Source organism: Nerophis ophidion, linkage group LG14 (assembly GCF_033978795.1).
Source record: "Nerophis ophidion isolate RoL-2023_Sa linkage group LG14, RoL_Noph_v1.0, whole genome shotgun sequence".
NCBI lineage: Eukaryota > Metazoa > Chordata > Actinopteri > Syngnathiformes > Syngnathidae > Nerophis > Nerophis ophidion.
Genome location: NC_084624.1, coordinates 51,404,629 through 51,430,177, shown reverse-complemented (window position 1 = coordinate 51,430,177; position 25,549 = coordinate 51,404,629). Strand labels below are relative to the sequence as shown.

Below are 25,549 nucleotides of genomic sequence, written 5' to 3'. Positions count from 1 at the left end.
TCTGTTTTGTTTTGGTTTCATTGGGCACTGTTTGTTTGTTTTGTCACCATGCCAACCCATCAGTGTTCACGACTCACGCACCTGATTTGTCTGGACTCACACACCTGTCATTACTGCACCTATTTAAGCCTGTAGTTGCCAGGCAGTCAGCCTGACGACATCACTACTCACCCTCGACTCACCCTTGTCATCCATGCCGATGATTAATGTTCCTTTCTCGTTCCAAGTAAGTTTTTTTGTAATTCATTCCACAGTGCAAGTTTTTGTTTTCATAGCCATGTTTTGAACCTCCTCTGTGAGTGCTTTTCGTGTGTTCCTTTTTTGAATTAATCGTAATTAAAGATGTCATTACCTTCACGTCGTGTCCGGTCCAGTCGCTTTGCACCAGGGGAAAACAAACCACAGCAAAGTCCACGCCTTGATAGTAATAAGCACTTATTCTTCTGTTGTTTGATGCTTTACATTAGTTTTGGATGATACCACAAATTTGGGTATCAATCCGATACCAAGTACTTACAGGATCATACATTGGTCATGATCAAAGTCCTCATGTGTCCAGGGACATATTTCCTGAGTTCATAAACATAAAATAAAAAAAATAAAAAAACGAAAGAATATGTTGTGATGTTAAAAAAAATATCGATGTAATCATAGTAGTATCGACTAGATACGCTATTGTAGGTGGAATCATTACAGTGGATGTTAGGTGTCGATCCACCAATGGCATTTGTTTACATTGTGACGCCGGTCAGCTACGCTGTGTAGTGAAGCATGTTTAACTATTCCTCGGGATACTATATATATATATATATATATATATGTATATGTATATATATATGTATATATATATAAATAATATATACACAACACACATATATGTATACATATGTATATATATACACATATGTTTATATATATATATATATATATATATACATATGTATGTATATATGTATATGTATATATATACATACAGTATATACACATATATATATATATATACTTATGTATATATATATATATATATATATATATATATATATATATATATATATATATATACACATTAGGGGTGTAACGGTACGTGTACTTGTATTGAACCTTTTCGGTACGGGGTTTCAGTTCGGTTTGGAGGTGTACCGAACAAGTACACATGCTAGCAGCTAGCAGGCTAGGACAACATGTAAAAGCCACAGCTGGAAGACCCTCCTGCGTCAGTAAGATCTCCAGTTTGGGAACACTTTGGCTCCACGATACAACAATGGAGGACGGAGGTTTGCCGATATTGTTCAGCAGTTGCTTCTGACAACACGTCAAACATGTGTTGCACCTTTCCTGCTTCCAGGTCCCAGACCGTAGTCGAGCAGCGCAGGGGAGACTCTCCTCCAGGACTGATGTATTCTCGGGGGCAACACCCTTCACTCTAACCGGCAGTGGGTCTCCACAGCTCCGGACTCCAGGGTAAATGAAGAGTCCGGCGATTAGTTGCAAATTGTGGCTTTATACAGGTCTTGCAAACAACCAATCCAGCAAAACACCAGCCACTCACGCACTTGCGCTAAGCTCCCTCACCTCGCTCGCCCACACACTCACTGACGTCACATGCTGTCACATATTAAAGGGCCACACACATACGCTACTCACAACACATGCTAACTCATTTGAAGCGTCACCACCGCATTCAAGCAGCCTCTCCTCGGCAAGTCTGGCAAGGCTAAAGCAAAAACAAATGTCCATATTGCATTAAAAAGTAGATTTTGACCCACTTCTATGGTGGACTAACAATGAGCCCATTTATCCTCTTACTGCCAAGTTAGCCAGGCTAATAAAAGTCTCAATCAATCAATCAATCAAAAAAAGCACTTTATATTTAGAAAGGTTTTGTTAAGAAACCATTCTGAGCCTTATCTTATTTAGTTTTTATTTCACACATGTTGACCACATTACTGTAACCCTGGCAATGGACCTTGTGTGTATATGTATGTTATGCCATTGTTTCAAAATCTGGTAAATAAAAAACCCCCAAAAAACAATATTTTGTAGTTTTCTTTCTGTACCGAAAATGAACCGAACCGTGACCATTAAACCGTGGTACGTACCAAATAGAAATTTATATATATATATATATATATATATATATATATATATATATGGGCAGAGGGGTTAGTGTGTCTGCCTCACAATACGAAGGTTTGAGTAGTCCTGGGTTCAACCCAAGACTCGGGATCTTTCTGTGTGGAGTTTGCATGTTCTCCCCGTGACTGCGTGGGTTCCCTCCGGGTACTCCGGCTTCCTCCCACTTCCAAAGACATGCACCTGGGGATAGGTTGATTGGCAACACTAAATTGCCCCTAGAGTGTGAATGTTGTCTGTCTGTTTGTGTTGGCCCTGCGATGAGGGGGCGACTTGTCCAGGGTGTACACCGCCTTCCGCCCGATTGTAGCTGACATAGGCACCAGCGCCCCCCGTGACCCCAAAGGGAGTAAGCGGTAGAAATTGGATGGATATATATATATATATATATATATATATATATATATATATATATATATATATATATATATATATAATATACTTTATTGTCATTATATTTGCATACAACAAGATTAAAGACTCCAACTTAAGGTGCGGTTGTGGGAACAACCATGAGGTAAAATAAATAAAAGAAGAGGTAATAAAGGAAAAACTAAGAATTGAAATAAACAGACTACTATCCAACAAAAATAACAAGCAATCCTGTACAATATACAAAACACTGTAGAAATACAAAATACTGTACAATATACAGAACAAGACAAGAGTACCAAAGTAATGAATAACAATCAGTGTCGGACATATATATATGTCATATATATGTATGTAAAAAAAAAAAGTATGTAAAAAAATAAAATAAAAAAATATATTTTTTATTTTTACATACATTAAGAAAAAGAAAAAAAAAAGTGTATATATAAATACATATATATATATACATATATATATATATTTATGTTTATATAGTTTTGTTTTCTCTCCTCTTTTGTTATGTGTGTTTTTGTGTAAATATATATTTGATATGTATATACCAACATAGTCTGTAACCGAAGTACTCACTCTGAGGATACATACTCCAGTACAGTAAGTGGCGGTATGCACTCATAACGTTGGTTGCGATCCGCCATAAAATGCAGAAGAAGAAGAAGAAGAAAAAGAAGCGGAAGCTCTTTGAGGAAGTTGTCATTTTGGCGCCGAATACCCCGCAGCTGATTGGTCTAAACCCTAGCGCGGGAGTTGTTGCTCTGAGGGTGTTTTATTTTGGATGTGCCGTCAGAAGACATAAAAGTCTGTATTATTGTCTAAAGTTTCATCGTCGGTGTAAGGAAGGAAGGCTTTGACGACATCAACATGCAGCGCAGCATCGCGTAAGTAGTGACGTCATGCTGGCTTGTTTGCTGGGTGTAATGTTAGCTGCTAGCGTGAAGGTGCGCTACCTTCTCTTTGAAGTTGGCTGTCATTTAAGCATCTATGATATCTTTTTGGGGCTTTAAACTGCTCGGTTTGGTGCTATTGTGCTTGTCACTGCAGCGAAACGTCTGTATATGCTTGCCAACTTTCCCGAAAGTGAAACAAAGGACCCTCTAACACAGGGTCGGCTACCCAAAACGTTAAAAGAGCCATATTGGGCCATACATATATATATATATATATATATATATATATATATATATATATATATATATATATAAAACAAATCTGTCTCCATCCATCCATCCATCATCTTCCGCTTATCCGAGGTCGGGTCGCGGGGGCTGCAGCCTAAGCAGGGAAACCCAGACTTCCCTCTCCCCAGCCACTTCGTCTAGCTCTTCCCGGGGGATCCCGAGGCGTTCCCAGGCCAGCCGGGAGACATAGTCTTCCCAACGGGTCCTGGGTCTTCCCCGTGGCTTCCTACCGGTTGGATGTGCCCTAAACACCTCCCTAGGGAGGCGTTCGGGTGGCATCCTGACCAGATGCCCGAACCACCTCATCTGGCTCCTCTCCATGTGAAGGAGCAGCGGCTTTACGTTGAGTTCCTCCCGGATGGCAGAGCTTCTCACCCTATCTCTAAGGGAGAGCCCCGCCACCCGGCGGAGGAAACTCATTTCGGCCGCTTGTACCCGTGATCTTATCCTTTCGGTCATGACCCAAAGCTCATGACCATAGGTGAGGATGGGAACGTAGATCGACCGGTAAATTGAGAGCTTTGCCTTCCGGCTCAGCTCCTTCTTCACCACAACGGATCGATATAACGTCCGCATTACTGAAGACGCCGCACCGAGACGCCTGTCGATCTCACCATCCACTCTTCCCCCACTCGTGAACAAGACTCCTAGGTACTTGAACTCCTCAACTTGGGGCAGGGTCTCCTCCCCAACCCGGAGATGGCACACAAATCTGTCTGTATCCACCAAAATGAAAAGCCGTCTATTAGTCTTATAATGAAGGCAACACAAGACGTAAGTGTCTATATTTGCGATACAAGCCTACTATCAAAATGACTGTGTCGCAGGTTGAAGCAAATCCTTGTAAATAGAGATGTCCGATAAGGGCCTTTTTGCTGATATTGTCCAACTCTTTAATTACCGATTCCGACATCAACCGATACCGATATACCATATTTCCTTGAATAGCCGCCGGGACGCTAATTAATTTAAAACCTCTTCTCACTCCTGCGCTTATTTAAAGCATGCGGTAAAAGTAAGCATATGTTGGCTGTGTATGTTAGTGCTGCAAGGGGTTCTGGGTATTTGTTATGTTGTGTTGCGATGGCAGATGTTCTCCCGAAATGTGTTTGTCATTCTTGTTTGGTGTGAGTTCACAGTGGGGCACATATTTGTAACAGTGTTAAGGTTGTTTATACGGCCACCCTCAGTGTGACCTGTGTAGCTGTTGACCAAGTATGCTTTGCATTCACTTGCGTGTGTGAAATGCTGTAGATATTATGTGTTTGGGCCGGCACGCAAAGGCAGTGCCTTTAAGGTTTATTGGCACTCTGTACTTCTCCCTATGTCCGTGTACCACTCCGTCCAGTGGCATTTTTAAAATGTCATAATTTTTACCTTTTGAAACCGATACTGATAATTTCTAATATTACACTTTATAGCATTTATCGGCCCGAAATATCGTCAGTCCGATATTATCGGACATCTCTACTTGTAAACAAAAATATTGAAATTTGATATTTATTCTACACATTTTTACAACATTAGAAACCATTAGTACATACAAAGCGACCTTAAATAAAATAGTGAACATATGAGAGAATTTGTCAGTTATAAGTAAGCAAGCAAACAAAGCCTCCTAATTAGTCTGCTGTCGTATGCAGTAACATATTGTGTCATTTTCCATTCTATTACTTTGTCAAAATTATTAAGGACAAGTGGTAGGAAATGACTAATTAATCCACTTGTTCATTTCCTGTTAAAATATGCTTTCTTTCTCTTTTAACATGTTCCATCTACACTTCTGTTAAAATATATTGCTCACTTATTCTTCTGTTGTTTTGATGCTTTACATTAGTTTTGGTTGATACCACAAATTTGGGTATCAATCGGATGAAAAGTTGTTACAGAATACCACATTGCTCATATTCAAAGTCTTCCTATGTCCAGGGACATATCTCCTTAGTTTATAAACATAATATAAATAAAAAAAAAATGGCAGAAGATTAAAAAATATCGATGTAATCCTACTGGTATCGACAAGATACACTCCTGTACTTGGTATCATTACAGTGGATGTCAGGTGTAGAGCCACCAATGGTGTTTGTTTAAGTGAATTGTGAAGTGAATTATATTTATATAGCGCTTTTCTCTAGTGACTCAAAGCGCTGTACATAGCGAAACCCAATATCTAAGTTACATTTAAACCATTGTGGGTGGCACTGGGAGCACGTGGGTAAAGTGTCTTGCCCAAGGACACAACGGCAGTGACTAGGATGGTGGATGCGGGAATCGAACCTGCAACCCTCAAGTTGCTGGGACGGCCACTCTACCAACCGAGCTATACCGCCCAAGTGGTATAGCTTACAGTGGTATTCAGAGCGATGTAACAGCCAATCAGCAGTGCGTATTCAGAGCGCATGTAGTCAATGCTTCAGTGTCGAGCAGATATGTGTTTAGGATTCCAAGATGGCGGCGCCCGGACGGGCTGCGCACTCGAGGAGCTCCTGCTAAAGATGGAACATTTGGCAGAAATACCGGACAATTCCACAAACTTAATGGCTGGCTCACATCGTGGTCACTCCGTGATCACGTACGACCGCCAGACACTTCTGGATGTGGACACATCGGGCCGCTTTGGACCGATAGACACTTGCGTGCTAGACTTGCTAACTAGCACGGGAATACATCGGCGGCTACATCCAGCGGCCTGTGAAGCAGGGGAGTCTAGTAGCAGCGGGGGCCGTCTACGGAGCAGACGCCAGCGGTGTGATCGGAAACGCGGATGCCGAGCGGGGCTAAAAACAAAGCAGAAGGCTAATCCCCACAGAACACCACTTTCCTCCATCCCGAAGACGGATTTAGATGGAAAATGCGAGACTACTGGTCTGGGTAAGGAGTCAGTTAAATTAGAACAAGTTTTTTCTGCTTTGAGTGTTTCAGAGTTGGACATGTGTTTTACTGAGGTGGCTAACTATGATGCGTGCAGTTTATCAAAGCAACAAACAAACAATCGGAAAATCCCCGTTACTGAGGTGGCTAACCATGATGCGTGCAGTTTATCAAAGCAACAATCAAACAATCGGAGAATTCCTGTCGTATCAATTCCTAGATATGGTCGTAACTATACTAAATGCACTGGGCATAATAAACACAACATTATTAATATTGCTACTACGGATAATTTGATCAAAAACTCCCTAAAACAGCCCACTACCTATAATATAGGTTTTTTAAACATAAGATCATTGTCTCCTAAAACGTTGTTAGTTAATGATATTATCAGAGACAACAATCTTAACGTCATCGGTCTCAGTGAAACCTGGCTTAAACCAAACGACTTTTTTGCGCTAAATGAGGCATGTCCTCCTAAATTTACACATGCGCATATTGCCCGTCCGCTCAAAAGGGGTGGGGGGGTTGCACTAATATACAACGAAAACTTTAACCTTAGTCCTAACATAAATAATAAATATAAATCGTTTGAGGTGCTTACTATGAGGTCTGTCACACCGCTGCCTCTACACCTGGCTGTTATCTACCGCCCCCCAGGGCCCTATTCGGACTTTATTAATGAATTCTCAGAGTTCGTTGCTGATCTAGTGACACACGCCGATAATATAATCATAATGGGGGACTTTAATATCCATATGAATACCCCATCGGACCCACCGTGCGTAGCGCTCCAGACTGTAATTGATAGCTGTGGTCTCACACAAATAATAAATGAACCCACGCATCGCAACGGTAATACGATAGACCTAGTGCTTGTCAGGGGCATCAACGTTTCCAAAGTTACGATACTCCCGTATACTAAAGTATTGTCTGATCATTACCTTATAAAATTCGAGGTTCAGACGCATGTTCGTCAAACTAATAATAATAATAACTGCTATAGCAGCCGCAACATTAATACAGCCACAACGACAACTCTTGCTGACCTACTGCCCTCGGTAATGGCACCATTCCCAAAGTATGTGGGCTCTATTGATAACCTCACTAACAACTTTAACGACGCCCTGCGCGAAACCATTGATAACATAGCACCGCTAAAGTTAAAAAAGGCTCCAAAAAAGCGCACCCCGTGGTTTACAGAAGACACTAGAGCTCAGAAATTATTATGTAGAAAGCTGGAACGCAAATGGCGCACGACTAAACTTGAGGTGCACCATCAAGCATGGAGTGATGGTTTAATAACTTATAAACGCATGCTTACCTTAGCTAAAGCTAAATATTACTCAAATCTCATCCACCGTAATAAAAACGATCCTAAATTTTTGTTTAGTACGGTAGCATCGCTAACCCAACAAGGGACTCCTTCCAGTAGCTCAACCCACTCAGCTGATGACTTTATGCAATTCTTTAGTAAGAAAATTGAAGTCATTAGAAAGGAGATTAAAGACAATGCGTCCCAGCTACAACGGGGTTCTATTAACACTGACACGATTGTATATACGGCGGATACTGCCCTCCAAAATACTTTCTCTCGTTTTGAGGAAATAACATTAGAGGAATTGTTACAACGTGTAAATGGAATAAAACAGACAACATGTTTACTTGACCCTCTTCCTGGGAAACTGATCAAGGAGCTCTTTGTATTATTAGGTCCATCAGTGCTAAATATTATAAACTTATCACTCTCCTCGGGCACTGTTCCCCTAGCATTCAAAAAAGCGGTTATTCATCCTCTTCTTAAAAGACCTAACCTCGATCCTGACCTCATGGTAAACTACCGACCGGTGTCTCACCTTCCCTTTATTTCAAAAATCCTTGAAAAAATTGTTGCGGAGCAGTTAAATGAACACTTAGCGTCTAACAATCTATGTGAAACCTTTCAATCCGGTTTCAGGGCAAATCACTCCACGGAGACAGCCCTCGCAAAAATGACTAATGATCTATTGCTAACGATGGATTCTGATGCGTCATCTATGTTGCTGCTCCTCGATCTTAGCGCTGCTTTCGATACCGTCGATCATAATATTTTATTAGAACGTATCAAAACACGAATTGGTATGTCAGACTTAGCCCTGTCTTGGTTTAACTCTTATCTTACTGATAGGATGCAGTGTGTCTCCCATAACAATGTGACCTCGGACTACGTTAAGGTAACGTGTGGAGTTCCCCAGGGTTCGGTCCTTGGCCCTGCACTCTTCAGCATCTACATGCTGCCGCTAGGTGACATCATACGCAAATACGGTATTAGCTTTCACTGTTATGCTGATGACACCCAACTCTACATGCCCCTAAAGCTGACCAACACGCCGGATTGTAGTCAGCTGGAGGCGTGTCTTAATGAAATTAAACAATGGATGTCCGCTAACTTTTTGCAACTCAACGCCAAAAAAACGGAAATGCTGATTATCGGTCCTGCTAGACACCGAACTCTATTTAATAATACAACTCTAACATTTGACAACCAAACAATTAAACAAGGCGACACGGTAAAGAATCTGGGTATTATCTTCGACCCAACTCTCTCCTTTGAGGCACACATTAAAAGCGTTACTAAAACGGCCTTCTTTCATCTCCGTAATATCGCTAAAATTCGCTCCATTCTGTCCACTAAAGACGCTGAGATCATTATCCATGCGTTTGTTACGTCTCGCCTCGACTACTGTAACGTATTATTTTCGGGTCTCCCCATGTCTAGCATTAAAAGATTACAGTTGGTACAAAATGCGGCTGCTAGACTTTTGACAAGAACAAGAAAGTTTGATCACATTACGCCTGTACTGGCTCACCTGCACTGGCTTCCTGTGCACTTAAGATGTGACTTTAAGGTTTTACTACTTACGTATAAAATACTACACGGTCTAGCTCCATCTTATCTTGCCGATTGTATTGTACCATATGTCCCGGCAAGAAATCTGCGTTCAAAGGACTCCGGCTTATTAGTGATTCCCAAAGCCCAAAAAAAGTCTGCGGGCTATAGAGCATTTTCCGTTCGGGCTCCAGTACTCTGGAATGCCCTCCCGGTAACAGTTCGCGATGCCACCTCAGTAGAAGCATTTAAGTCTCACCTTAAAACTCATTTGTATACTCTAGCCTTTAAATAGACTCCCTTTTTAGACCAGTTGATCTGCCGTTTCTTTTCTTTTTCTTCTATGTCCCACTCTCCCTTGTGGAGGGAGTCCGGTCCGATCCGGTGGCCATGTACTGCTCGCCTGTGTATCGGCTGGGGACATCTCTGCGCTGCTGGTCCGCCTACGCTTGGGATGGTTTCCTGCTGGCTCCGCTGTGAACGGGACTCTCGCTGCTGTGTCTTGGATCCTCTTTGGACTGGACTCTCGCGACTGTGTTGTATCCATTGTGGATTGAACTTTCACAGTATCATGTTAGACCCGCTCGACATCTATTGCTTTCCTCCTCTCTAAGGTTCTCATAGTCATCATTGTCACCGACGTCCCACTGGGTCATTATTGTCACCAATGTCCCACTGGGTGTGAGTTTTCCTACCGAGGATGTCGTGGTGGTTTGTGCAGCCCTTTGAGACACTAGTGATTTAGGGCTATATAAGTAAACATTGATTGATTGATTGATTAGCAGGTGAGCATTAAGACAGCGTACTTTCCCCAAATTATAAAAAAACACCTCTCAGTCACAACTACTGCTAACATCACTATGAGCCCGTTGACCTTCTAGAAAACTAAACTGCAGCTCAGCTCGCTCGCAGTTCTGGCTTGAGGTGAAGGCTAATTAGCTTTTAGTGTAACGTTTGCTCATTTTGCTGTGCGTGTGTGTGTGTTAGGGGCAGCAAAGCCCTGTCTGCTATTTCACTTGAACTCCATGGTGTTCAGGGATGAATAGTCTCTCCTATTGCTATTGTTCTATTTTTTCAGCAATAGTTACATTAATCATTATTAATGTAGCAGCCTAGTTTTGAATGGCAGGGTCCATGCTATCACATGTTGACAAAAATATAACACTTACATAATAAAAGTCAACTACAGGCTTCCCAAATGCTGTAATAAATCAAGCATGATGAGTTGACTTGAAACTGTTTAGTGTTGCACATTTTATATGTAGGAGAAAAGTTTTGTCATTTTATTTAATCTAAGCAACAATTTGAGGCTGTTTAATGTGGATTAACGTGGGCAGAATTATTATAGTGTTCCCAATGTTAAAAGGATAAAGCCATTGTTTACTAATTTGGTAAATAAATGACCAAAAAATGTATATTTTGTTGTTTTTTTACTGTATTGAAAATTAACCGAACCGTGACCTCTAAACCGAGGTACGTACCGAACCGAAATTTTGGTGTACCGTTACACCCCTAGTGTATGATGTGATATATTTTGGAAGGTTCTATTCTTTTTATGGCTGTTAAATAGAGGAGACACGTACATTAGTGTGGATCAACAGTAGCTTTACTTTGGAGCGTTTGGACTGGGAAAAAATATCTGATCCGTGTCAATTGAGGTCAAAGCATTTTTTTTTTTGTGTTTCTTCAAACCAGAAAGTTGCCATTTGAAATAAATAAATGAATAAATGGGTTGTACTTGTATAGCGCTTTTCTACCTTCAAGGTACTCAAAGCGCTTTGACATTACTTCCACATTTACCCATTCACACACTGACGGAGGGAGCTGCCATGCAAGGCGCCAACCAGCACCCATCAGGAGCAAGGGTGAAGTGTCTTGCTCAGGACACAACGGACGTGACCAAGTTGGTACTAGGTGGGGATTGAACCAGGGACCCTCGGGTTGCGCACGGCCACTCTCCCACTGCGCCACGCCGTCCCTAATTAATTATAATTAGATTTTTTAAATAATTTATATTGATATTATAATTTAATTTTTTTCTTTTCACAATTTCGACTTTTTATATACAGTTAATTGTTTGTCATAATTATGAGTTTTGATCTCCTAATTCTGATTTTTAAACTATTTATGACTTTATTATCTCATTAATTATATATTTTTTAAAATCTCATAAAAAAACATAATTATCACATAATTATTATGACCTACTATGGAAATATTGTTTTACAGTCTTGGAATGGCAACTCGGTTCTAAACTCGGTTCTAAAAAGTACTCAGTCATGTTTTAAAGGGGACCTAGTATGCGAACTTTTCTTTTCTTACCTATTGGTACTGTTTTTTGTGTATTTGGAATCTGCATAGGTCCCAAAATTTTGAAATCAAACCATGGAGGCATGGGGGATATGTTAATGAAACAATATTGCCTTCCATCATACTTCCTCGAAATTTGCCCAATTTGTGATGTTTTTTTCCCCATTAATGGCCTCAGCAAATATCTCTATATATGGTAACGATTTACCCAAAGAGCTATGCGCGAGTACAACGCTGTAGTCATTAATTCCAAGGTTTCTCATTGTCATCCCATCGGGTTGAGTTTTTTCTTGCCCTGATGTGGGATCTGAGCCGAAGATGTCGTTGTGGCCTGTGCAGCCCTTTGAGACACCCGTGATCCAGGGCTATATCATTTGACCTTGATTGATGATTGATTGAAGTTCCTTCTTATTGTGGGGCAGACTGGCTCGTACATGCACATGCATCTTCCGTTGTCGCCATTTCTATTAAGAAGTAGCGTATAATTATAACTTCTATACATAAATGACATAATACCAAACCCAAAACCAGTGAAACTAGTATAGTTTGGACAAGTCTGTTATCTGCTTTCCCCACATACAATTCAAAAATGTATATCCCTTAAGACTGGGGATTCCCTCATTTTGCCATGGGTTGTGCTGACTTTGGTCAGCTTTTTTCCTTCTCTTCTTTTTCCAGATCCTTCTTTCAGCCCAAGGCAAAGGACACGGATGTCCAGAAGAAAGCCAATGTTGAACCAGTGAAAAAGTAAGATGTTGTTTACATACTGCAATAGTTTATCATTGTGCTCTTCAGTGGTGTAAACTGCACTGCATCACACTGAGAGCTGTTACTATTTAAGTTATATTTAAGGGCTGCAATGATTAATCTATTTAATTCATATTTTGTTGCTCGGATTAATCGTTAACAAAAGTAAACAATAAAAATTGATAAAATCCATGGAGGCCCAGAACTTTAAATATGGGGACGTAGTTTCCGGACGGCTGTTGCGATATAGTGCACATGCGAGCTGTGGTGTGTGGGGGCTGTGATCTGTGTGGCGGGAAACAGTAGATCATTTTTAATGAAAACTTTTTATCAACGCATACATGTTAAAAGTGCAATTTCAATGCTGATTTTGCAATTTACAAAAAATAATGAAGATTTTTGCAAGAAGAAAAATCCTTGTTCATTGTACTGCTCACAGTATACGTAGGACATCAATCATTCAAAATGTAGATATATAGCCCTTAATCACAAGTGCCTCAAAAGACTTCACAAACCACAATACCCATTTCCGGGAAAGAAAAAACTCAGAGATAGACCTTGGGGTGTACCCCCATCCCTCGTTAGCTTAGCTGCTTGCTAGGTTACCATGAATTGATTAACGTGGGTTTCGTGAATTCGGGTGTTACCATTTAGTAGTCACTTGTACAGAATATGTACTGTACTGTGCAATGTACTAATAACAGTTTTAATCAATCAATCAGGTTGTTTCTTTCACCGAGTCAAGTTCTTGCTTGTTCTTGCTCAACTTGTGTTTCTTGTATAGTATAGTACAGTAAACTATAGCAAAGTTTAACATTGTAATTGAAATTTAAACTTAAATAGCACGTTAAGTAAAACAAACATAGAATACAAATAAAATGTACTTCTGTAAGCAAAATGTTGCACTTGAGCAAAAATCACAATTATCAATAAAATAGGTTTTGTCTCTGTTAAGGATGGGATGGGAGACCCTCAAATATACACAACCAAAACAATAAACAAAATGGCTAAATAAAGTTAATGTAACCAAAATGATCGGGGTTATTATTACTGTGGTATTATTGAATGTTGTCAAAAAGTACTTATACACACTTTACAGTCATTTAACCAAGTTGTATTTTTTGAATAACTAAATTAAAAAGCCACACAATATACTTTCTTCAATCAATCAATGTTAACTTATACAGCCCTAAATCACGAGTGTCTCAAAAGGCTGCACAAGCCACAACAACATCCTTGGCTCAGATCCAAAATCAGGGCAAGGAAAAATCAATCAATCAATCAATCAATGTTTATTTATATAGCCCCAAATCACAAATGTCTCAAAGGACTGCACAAATCATTACGACTACAACATCCTCGGAAGAACCCACAAAAGGGCAAGGAAAACTCACACCCAATGGGCAGGGAGAATTCACATTCAGTGGGACGCCAGTGACAATGCTGACTATGAGAAACCTTGGAGAGGACCTCAGATGTGGGCAACCCCCCCCCTCTAGGGGACCGAAAGCAATGGATGTCGAGCGGGTCCAACATGATACTGTGAAAGTTCAATCCATAGTGGCTCCAACACAGCAGCGAGAGTCCCGTCCACAGGAAACCATCTGAAGCGGATCAGCAGCGTAGAGATGTCCCCAACCGATACAGGCGAGCGGTCCATCCTGGGTCCCGACGAGCGGTCCATCCTGGGTCTCGACTCTGGACAGTCAGTACTTCATCCATGGTCATCGGACCGGACCCCCTCCACAAGGGAGGGGGGGACATAGGAGAAAGAAAAGAAGCGGCAGATCAACTGGTCTAAAAAGGAGGTCTATTTAAAGGCTAGAGTATACAAATGAGTTTTAAGATGAGACTTAAATGCTTCTACTGAGGTAGCATCTCGAACTGTTACCGGGAGGGCATTCCAGAGTACTGGAGCCCGAACGGAAAACGCTCTATAACCCGCAGACTTTTTTTGAGCTCTAGGAATCACTAATAAGCCGGAGTCTTTTGAACGCAGATTTCTTGCCGGGACATATGGTACAATACAATCGGCAAGATAGGCTGGAGCTAGACCGTGTAGTATTTTATACGTAAGTAATAAAACCTTAAAGTCACATCTTAAGTGCACAGGAAGCCAGTGCAGGTGAGCCAGTACAGGCGTAATATGATCAAACTTTCTTGTTCTTGTCAAAAGTCTAGCAGCCGCATTTTGTACCAACTGTAATCTTTTAATGCTAGACATGGGGAGACCCGAAAATAATACGTTACAGTAATCGAGACGAGACGTAACAAACGCATGGATAATGATCTCGGCGTCTCCAGTGGACAAAATGGAGCGAATTTTAGCGATATTACGGAGATGAAAGAAGGCCGTTTTAGTAACGCTTTTAATGTGTGACTCAAAGGAGAGAGCTGGGTCGAAGATAATACCCAGATTTTTTACAGAGTCACCTTGTTTTATTATTTGGTTGTCAAATGTTAAAGTTGTATTATTAAATAGAGGTCGGTGTCTAGCAGGACCGATAATCAGCATTTCGTTTTTTTGGCATTAAGTTGCAAAAAGTTAGCGGACATCCATTGTTTAATTTCATTAAGACACGCTTCCAACTGACTACAGTCCGGCATGTTGGTCAGCTTTAGGGGCATGTAGAGTTGGGTGTCATCAGCATAACAGTGAAAGCTAATACAACCCAATGGGACAATGAGAAACCTTGGAGGGGACCGCAGATGTGGGGACCTCTCCCCCTTGGCGACCGGTTCAATGACATCAAGTGGATCGAGCATAATATTGTGAGAGTCCAGTCCATAGTGGATCCAACGTAGTAGTGAGAGTCCAGTCTTTAGTGGGGCCAGCAGGAGACCATCCCGAGCGGAGACAGGTCAGCAGCGCAGAGACGTCCCCAACCGATGCACGGAGCCCGGGTCGCGCTTCATCCGTGGCCACCGAACCAGTGCCACCCCCTCCACGAAAGAAAGGGGGGCAGAGCAGAAAAGAAACGGCAGATCAACTGGTCTAAAAGGGCGGTCTATTTTAAAGGCTAGAGAACACAAATTAGTATTGAGAGGAGTTTGGCAGAGGAATCATCAAATATTGTTCTGGCTTCATCAGAGCCATATTGTTATTTGTGTGTTTAAATATGTTTATCTTCTTCCATTTTAGATTGTAAAGGGTCGTCAGTTGTGCAGCAGAACTTGTTTTTAAATGATGATATTGCTGACGATCACCCTCAATTAATCATTGCTGTCAAAATCCTGACCATGATTAAAATTTTATTAATTGTGCAGCCTTAATGTAGGGGGTGCCTAGCTAAATGATAGATAGTTAACAGTAATGGAACTAGGGCTGGGCGATATGACTAAAAAAAGTATCACAATATAAGTGTTTCATATCAGTCGATATCGATAATTATTGATTAAAAAAAAACAAAAAACTATTCTAAATAAAGACCAGGAGAACAAAGGCTGAATTTAAATACTTTTATTTTAAATTTAACCTTTAGAACGAGGTCAGCATTAAGAAAAACAGTCAAATTAATGAAAATACTGGTCGATGTGCAAATATTGACATTGCTTACCCAGACTTCTCAACTATGCTGAGCGGTAGCATGTCCTTCGCTAATTGATACACCACTGCATCCATCCATCCATCATCCATCCATCATCTTCCGCTTATCCGAGGTCGGGTCGCGGGGGCAACAGCCTAAGCAGGGAAACCCAGACTTCCCTCTCCCCAGCCACTTCGTCTAGCTCTTCCCGGGGGATCCCGAGGCGTTCCCAGGCCAGCCGGGAGACATAGTCTTCCCAACGTGTCCTGGGTCTTCCCCGTGGCCTCCTACCGGTTGGACGTGCCCTAAACACCTCCCTAGGGAGGCGTTCGGGTGGCATCCTGACCAGATGCCCGAACCACCTCATCTGGCTCCTCTCGATGTGAAGGAGCAGCGGCTTTACTTTGAGTTCCTCCCGGATGGCAGAGCTTCTCACCCTATCTCTAAGGGAGAGACCCGCCACACGGCGGAGGAAACTCATTTCGGCCGCTTGTACCCGTGATCTTATCCTTTCGGTCATGACCCAAAGCTCATGACCATAGGTGAGGATGGGAACGTAGATCGACCGGTAAATTGAGAGCTTTGCCTTCCGGCTCAGCTCCTTCTTCACCACAACGGAACGGTGCAACGTCCGCATTACTGAAGACGCCGCACCGATCCGCCTGTTGATCTCACGATCCACTCTTCCCTCACTCGTGAACAAGACTCCTAGGTACTTGAACTCCTCCACTTGGGGCAGGGTCTCCTCCCCAACCCGGAGATGGCACTCCACCCTTTTCCGGGCGAGAACCATGGACTCGGACTTGGAGGTGCTGATTCTCATTCCGGTCGCTTCACACTCGGCTGCATCCGTTATTTCTTTATAACGCTTTGAATTGTTGTCGTATGGCACTGCTGCCGAGTACCTCTCGATGGTGGTCTGTAGTTGCCACTGTTCCATTTGCACCGGCTGATGTTGTGGCTGTTTGCTACTGTACTCCAGCGGGTGAGAGCGGCTCAGGTAGTAGAATAAGTTTGCCGTGTCCCAAGACTTGGTCGGGACGACGACCATGCAAAGTTTGCAGACAGTATTACTCTGATTCGTATCGGACTTAAAAAATCCAAAATACTGCCAAACTGGTGACGTAACGTTTCCTTTTTTGTTTACAATTTCTTCTCATGCTGCCGCACTCATATTCCCGTTTCGTTGAATAACGTGGAAAAGTAGAAAAACTTATTGGGGTATAACCATTTAGTGGTCAATTGTACGGAATATGTACTGAACTGTGCGATCTACTAATAAAAGTATCAATCAATCGTTGCTTTTTTTTTTTTTTTTCCCTGTTAGCATTTCCCAGAATGCCTTGCGGTTCAGGCTCGGCCGGGATAGGTCGAGAGGCTAAAGCCCTTTTTGCCTACACCCCCCCAGAATGCCGTGCGGTTCCGGCTCTGCGTTTCTTACTATTTTTTTCTAACAGAACTCAGTGAAATTATCGAACATTCTATCGACCCCATTTTCTATTGATATTGATCACATGTCTATCGCGATATAAATTGTTATTGTTTTATCGCCCAGCCCTAAATGGAACATTATTGGGTCCACATGATTCAATTTCTACACTGTCTTACATTAACATTAATAATGTACATGGATAGAAATGCCATTAAATAGGGTCTGTGGCTTCTCACTGCTCGAGCTATAATAATACTTGTAAATATTCTCTTAGGGGGTTCCTGACATCGTTTCAAATGGGGGTCTGCAGCGCTAATGAGTGTTAATTGAATAATACTTTTGCTGTGTCACTTGTATTTAATCAAGAGTAACTAGTAGATTAGTTTACAACATTTTACAAGTAGCTCGCACGTCACTGATCTCGTGACAAATAATTAGGGGTGTAGCGGTACGTGTATTTGTAATGAACCGTTTCGGTACGGGGGTTTCGGTTCAATTCGGAGGTGTACCGAACGACACGGACATATTAAGTAGCGCACCGCACGTTGTGTAAACATGCACACCGAGGCACCGTGAATTGATTAACGTGGACCCCGACTTAAACAAGTTGAAAAACGTATTCGGGTGTTACCATTTAGTGGTCAATTGTACGGAATATGTGCTGTACTGTGCAATCTACTAATAAAAGTTTCAATCAATCAAAAAAATCAACAACACAAGGCATGATGACAACGACCGGGCTACGATAGACTGACCATACCTCTTTTCACCGGATATGTCCTCTTTTGCGAGGCTGTCCAGGCGGAGTTTCTTAAATGCCTCGAATGTCCGGCATTTTAAGTTAGGGTTGCGTATATTTTCAATGTACGTTCAGGGTTGAGAAGGGGTTGAAAACAAAAAAAAAAGTGCTGCACGCAGCAGCATTCATGAGGGCGGGGCAGAGACAGAGAGAGCGAGAGAGTTATAATAAATGCGCATGCGTCGCCAGGCTCTGCTTTTTACCCATAGATTTATCAGATTTTTTTTTTTAATTATCTTTAGCAGGGGTGTCAAAAGTGTGTCCCGGAGGCCATTTGCGGCCCACAGCTAATGTTTTAAAGGCCCACGGCACATTCTAAAAATACTATTAAAATACACAAAAACATAAACAAAAGTGAAATAAAAAAGCTTAAAGGCTAAATGTAATTTAGGAAAAAGTTGCAACGTTGACAAATAAAACAAAGCTGTTTTTTTTTCTTTCAAACTGTCATTGCTCAAAACATAATATTGAATCAAAATCAATGTTATTATTAAATATTGACCTATACAAGTTTCCGATTATTTCACATTAAATATTTCACTAAGAAAAATGTTTTTGGTGGAAGATTTAGCAAATTTGTTAAATAAATAATCAAAAAATTTATATTTTGTTGTTTTCTTACTGTACCGAAAATGAACCGAACCGTGACCTCTGAACCGAGGTACTTACCGAACCGAAATTTTTGTGTACCGTTACACCCCTACAAATAATACAATGTATTTATAAGATTTTATCAGATTTCTTTAGTTGTTTTATTTTTCGTCTTTTAGCAAAGTAATTGTTTGGTTGTAAATCTGTGTAAACTACAGCATCTTTATTTGACTTGAATATCCTAAACTAATCAGAGCTCTGTGAACTGCAATGTACTTTTAATCTGTTTTCATCACTCCGGACTTGATCTTATGGCTTTTGCTGCCGACTTAACTCCTCTTTGATGAATATGCTCTCTAAACGAGCTTGTACATAAACAAATGTTATGGCATGCATGATGTGTGACTTCCAGGACTTTCAAAAGCCCTCTCAAGGTCCAGAATGGCGTCCAGGAAGCGGATTCGCCCGTCAAGAAGGCTGCAAAGCGCAGCCGGCAGATTTTTGACAGTGACGAAGACGAAGCGCCAAAGGTGAAAGAGCAAGTAAACACCAAGAAAAGAGAGCAAAAGGTTTCAGAAAAGGTAAGAAAAATGGTTGTTACGTCCACACCTACGACACAGTACAATACATTGATTCACAATTATAAACAGGATGACATGTTTAAGGCGATTCCCACCCCGCTGTCTCCACCGCCGCCACCTGTTACTCCCGTCACGCCGGCCTCCTCCATGTCACCCAGCACCCCCAACTCCACGTCGCCCTCCCCTGGTACTGTTGTCAAGCGCAGGACAGGTCAGAAAATGGCGCACAATTTCATAATTTTTTTTTAACATTGTTGTTAATCAACATAGCAGCACATACCTACCTACATACAGTGGGGCAAAAAAGTATTTAGTCTGCCACCGGTTGTGCAAGTTCTCCCACTTAAAATGATGACAGAGGTCTGTAATTTTCATCATAGGTACACTTCAACTGCGAGAGACAGAATGTGGAAAAAAAATCCAGGAATTCACATAGTAGGAATTTTAAAGAATTTATTTGTAAATTATGGTGGAAAATAAGTATTTGGTCAACCATTCAAAGCTCTCACTGATGGAAGGAGGTTTTGGCTCAAAATCTCACGATACATGGCCCCATTCATTCTTTACTTAACATATATCAATCGTCCTGTCCCCTTAGCAGAAAAACAGCCCCAAAGCATGATGTTTCCACCCCCATGCTTCACAGTAGGTTGGGTGTTCTTGGGATGCAACTCAGTATTCTTCTTCTTCCAAACACGATGAGTTGAGTTTATACCAAAAAGTTCTATTTTGGTTTCATCTGACCGCATGGCATTCTCCCAATCCTCTGCTGTATCATCCATGTTTCCATTTGGGTATAAACTCAACTCGTCGTGTTTGGAGGAAGAAGAATACTGAGTTGCATCCCAAGAACACCATACCTACTGTGAAGCATGGGGGTGGAAACATCATGCTTTGGGGCTGTTTTTCTGCTAAGGGGACAGGACGATTACTCTGTGTTAAGGAAAGAATGAATGGGGCCATGTATTGTGACATTTTGAGCCAAAACCTCCTTCCATCAGTGAGAGCTTTGAATTGTTGACCAAATACTTATTTTCCACCATAATTTACAAATAAATTCTTTAAAATTCCTACAATGTGAATTCCTGGATTTTTTTTCACATTCTGTCTTTTACAGTTGAAGTGAACCTATGATAAAGATTACAGACCTCTGTCATCATTTTAAGTGGGAGAACTTGCACAATCGGGGGCTGACTAAATACTTTTTTGCCCAAGTGTATATACGCAAAATTATCATTTTTTTCTGAGCAAGTTTACAACATTGTTTAATATTGTATGAAAAAAAATGTGTTTTGAAAATGTAACCCCTCACCTATTAGACATTTCACAACTTCTCTGAAGTTGAATAAATGAACAAGTCCTTGCAGCTATTTGAGGAAACACAAATTATTTGAAATTTGTTCTCATTTTTGTAAATTTTTTACTGGATAACGTCATATTTGTAATAAAAAAACAATCGACTAATCGACATTTGGTACCCTCTGCAGTTGAATAAATACTGAATAAATACATTTGTATTCAGAATAATTTGTATGACCTAATACCTACTAACTAATTATATTGGACTTTATCTGGGGATATATATTTAAAATAATTAATGCTAAATAGTAACTAAATATTGAATACATATTTTAATCAAATGTAATGTTAGCCACTCCCCCTAATAAATGTCTAAGCCTCAATAAATGCCCCCAGCCACTGTGAGGAAAGACTATTTATTTCAAAACAAAATATATTTTCCGAAAAAATTAACTACCAATGGACTTTTGACCAGACTTTTGATTGCATTTACTTAATATTTAGAATGCATTAAAATGAAATAACATTAATCAACAAGTGTTTCACAATGATTGTGAACGGTAGGTAAATTTCCCCCAAAAAGTGCCATTCCCCTTTAATTGACAAAAGTCTTAATAAAACAATTAAAAAAAATTTTTTTTTTTAAAACGGTGAGGGAAAAATGGTCTTTTCACTCTGTTTTTGCCCCATTAATGATCCTAAGCGTTGCCGGGTACATTTACGCCGCCTGCACTGAACATAAAATAGAATGGTTAAGGTCCCCTAAGTGGAGTGTCTTGTATTTTTAATGGCTCAGCACAAATGCAGAAAGAGAATTTTCACTCCAAAGTGTGTCTGCTGATTCTTTCCTCTGACTTTTGCAGCCCGTTGTTTGATGCCTGCTGTGTCTTTTAAGAGCAGCGTGTTGCCACATGCTGGAAAACATTCAAGTAGTATTGTAATTTAGGCATAGATTGTCTGCTGTAAAGCGCAGGGCTCATGTGGGTTTCTGCCATGTTGTTGTTGGAGCTCATCTGAATAAAAGTTGCTCGAGGTGACTTTTAGTGTCCAGTGACACATGAATACGATGCAATTATAATAGTTTTTCACTGTCAACACATTAGAAAAGTGTCCTTTCAGTATACCAATACACCATAATACACATTCACCTTTTTGTCCTCACTGTGTCCATTCTGATTGCATGCCTACAGCTAGGAAGACGTTACCCAAGAGGAAGCTTGACGAGAGCCTCAACGACAGCCAGGACGATGGCGCGGAAACCAAGGCAGCCAAGGGTCAGCAAAGCAAACGAGCCCGTGTGGGGGACGACGCAGGTGAGCCCTCGGTGCTTGACAGCTTTGAGCCTAATTGCACAACTGTTCTACATCTCTTTATTGTTTTATTGGTAGTTTTACCTAACCTTTACATTGCGGTTTGTATGTAGGCTACACGGTCAGGAGATATGGGTTCAAATCTCCGTTTGGAGTTTTTCGTGTGGAGTTTGCATGTTCTACCCGTGCGTGTGTGGGTTTTTCCCGGGCTCTTCGGCTTTCTCTCACTAAATTGTCAATAGGTATTAATGTGAGTGCGAATGGTTGTTTGTCTCCAAGTTTTTTTCAGGGTATTAAAAAGCATTAAAAGTCATTAAATGTTTTTTGTGAAAATGAAAGCCTTCTCTGGCGTTGAAAAGCATTAAAGGCCTACTGAAATGAGATTTTCTTATTTAAACGGGGATATCAGGTCCATTCTATGTGTCATACTTGATCATTTCGCGATATTGCCATATTTTTGCTGAAAGGATTTAGAGAAAATAGACGATAAAGTTCACAACTTTTGGTCGCTAATAAAAAATCCTTGCCTTTACCGGAAGTCGCAGACGATGACGTCCCAAGGGTGAGGGCTCCTCACGTCCTCACATTGTTTATAATGGGAGCCTCCAGCAGCAAGAGCTATTCGGACTGAGAAAACGACAATTTCCCCATAAATTTGTGCGAGGATGAAACATTCGTGGATGATGATATTGATAGGGAAGGACTAGAAAAAAAAAAAGTAAAAAAAAAAAAAAAGGCGATTGCATTGGGACGGATTCAGATGTTTTTAGACACATTTACTAGGATAATTTTCGGAAATTCCTCATCTTTCTATTGTGCTGCTAGTGTTTTAGTGAGATTAAATAGTTCCTGATAGTCGGAGGGGTGTGTCCACGGGTGTCTTGACACCAGTTTCTGAGGGAAGTCGACGGCAGCTGCATGGACGGCGCAAGCTCAGCTGATCATTGGTAAGAGGCGACTTTTTACCACAATTTTCTCACCGAAACCTGCCAGTTGACAATGTCGGGAACCCTGTTCGCTTGACCGCTCTTATCCATAGTAAAGCTTCACCTCCGGGAATTTTAAACAATGAAACACCGTGTGTTTGTGTGGCTAAAGGCTAAAGCTTCCCACCTCCACCTTTCTACTTTGACTTCTCCATTATTAACTGAACAAAATGCAAAAGATTCAGCAACACAGATGTCCAGAATACTGTTTAATTGCGCGATGAAAAGAGACAACTTTTAGCCGCAAATTTTGCTGCGCTAATATGTCCCCTGCAACCCGGGACGTCACGTGCACGCGTCATCATTCCGCGACGTTTTCAACAAGAAACTCCGCGTGAAATTTAAAATTGTGATTTTAGTAAACTAAAAAGGCCGTATTGGCATGTGTTGCAATGTTAATATTTCATCATTGATATATAAACTATCAGACTGCGTGGTCGCTAGTAGTGGGTTTCAGTAGGCCTTCAAATGCAAGGTTCAAAGGCATTAAAATATTTAATACAATTGTATGACTGGGCCGATTGTCGATATGTCTATCCATCAAAAGATGTATGAAAATGAATTTAAGAATGTTGCAGTCATCGATAAATTGCTACGTCTATCTGTCTGTTTCCTTTCTTCGGCTCTGGCTTTCACACTGGACACAAGAGGTTTTATAATGTCTGAAAGCAAGAAAAGCGTTGCCTGCATAGCGGACACTCCATTGAACGGCAAAATTAAAAGGCTCGGGGGCCCAAACTTTGCTATTCTTTGGTCACTGTAGGCATGTAGTCCTTAACTCTCTTAATCCTTTTCGTCCCTGACGGGACAAAAGGCTTCGATGATCTGCCTCCATCTTGACCTGTCTTGAGCAACATCAATCAATCAATCAATCAATGTTTACTTATATAGCCCTAAATCACTAGTGTCTCAAAGGGCTGCACAAACCACTACGACATCCTCGGTAGGCCCACATAAGGGCAAGGAAAACTCACACCCAGTGGGACGTCGGTGACAATGATGACTATGAGAACCTTGGAGAGGAGGAAAGCAATGGATGTCGAGCGGGTCTAACATGATACTGTGAAAGTTCAATCCACAATGGATCCAACACAGTCGCGAGAGTCCAGTCCAAAGCGGATCCAACACAGCAGCGAGAGTCCCGTTCATAGCGGAGCCAGCAGGAAACCATCCCAAGCGGAGGCGGATCAGCAGCGCAGAGATGTCCCCAGCCGATACACAGGCAAGCAGTACATGGCCACCGGATCGGACCGGACCCCCTCCACAAGGGAGAGTGGGACATAGAAGAAAAAGAAAAGAAACGGCAGATCAACTGGTCTAAAAAGGGAGTCTATTTAAAGGCTAGAGTATACAAATGAGTTTTAAGGTGAGACTTAAATGCTTCTACTGAGGTGGCATCTCGAACTGTTACCGGGAGGGCATTCCAGAGTACTGGAGCCCGAACGGAAAACGCTCTATAGCCCGCAGACTTTTTTTGGGCTTTGGGAATCACTAATAAGCCGGAGTCATTTGAACGCAGATTTCTTGCCGGGACATATGGTACAATACAATCGGCAAGATAGGATGGAGCTAGACCGTGTAGTATTTTATACGTAAGTAATAAAACCTTAAAGTCACATCTTAAGTGCACAGGAAGCCAGTGCAGGAGAGCCAGTACAGGTGTAATGTGATCAAACTTTCATGTTTTTGTCAAAAGTCTAGCAGCCGCATTTTGTACCAACTGTAATGTTTTAATGCTAGACATGGGGAGACCCGAAAATAATACGTTACAGTTACGTTACACATGCTGTGCCTCGCCCCAGGTTAGGTTCATCTCCTTCAGCTCAGCTGTCACCGTACGGCGCCAAGTGTTCTTGGGCCGGCCTTGCTTCATTTTCCCAGGTGGAGTCCAACGTAGTGCGATCTTGGGGATGCGGTCTCGGTCCATCCTGAGGACATTGATTAACATTACATGGTATCAGAGTTAAGGACTTGAAAGCCTTCAATTCCTTAACTCTGATACCATGTAATGTTAATGAGGAAGCCGAGCTGGTTTCATAAATGACTTATTTATTTTAGTCGCCAGTTCAACACGCAGCCGCTAACTTGGCTGACATCAGCAAATCTCGTGTACTACGTGAGCCTAGGATGGACAAACAATGCAATTCTCACAACAGACCAGAAGTCTTTTCTGACATTCCTACAGTAAATGAATTAAAATTAATTTAACTGGCTGACACTTTATATATATCTTGCTATATACTGTACCTATTTTAAACAACTTGGAGGGTTTAAAATGCAATCTATTCAAGACGTTAAATTGACTGGTTTCTTTAATGCATCTAAAAGGCTTATTGGCATTTTTTCAAATATCATTCCATGACATTTTTTCTAAAATGTTTAAATCAACCATCCATTTTCTAATACATGCATTATTTGCATTCCTAGTATGACATTGATTTATTATTCCATAAAACCTTTTAATTTTTTTTGTTTTTTATCATAATTAAAAAACGTATCCTCCAGTATTTGGCTATTATAAGTCAT

The 25,549-nt window shown here is 41.1% G+C and overlaps 1 protein-coding gene across 4 annotated transcripts in view; it reads left to right on the top strand.

The window, feature by feature from the left end:
• The first annotated feature begins 3,219 nt into the window (after positions 1-3,219).
• Positions 3,220-25,549, top strand: part of lig1 (ligase I, DNA, ATP-dependent) — a 119,190-nt gene continuing 96,860 nt past the window's right edge. The window contains exons 1-5 of one of the 4 annotated variants that reach the window (XM_061920972.1): positions 3,220-3,401; positions 12,430-12,498; positions 19,272-19,428; positions 19,498-19,639; positions 21,918-22,040. In XM_061920972.1, the coding sequence (XP_061776956.1) occupies positions 3,385-3,401; positions 12,430-12,498; positions 19,272-19,428; positions 19,498-19,639; positions 21,918-22,040 (508 nt within the window). In that variant the 5' untranslated portion in view covers positions 3,220-3,384. Of the gene's footprint in view, positions 3,402-12,429; positions 12,499-19,259; positions 19,429-19,497; positions 19,640-21,917; positions 22,041-25,549 lie in introns of all 4 variants that reach the window. The other 3 variants (XM_061920973.1, XM_061920971.1, XM_061920974.1) reach the window with 3 other exon arrangements.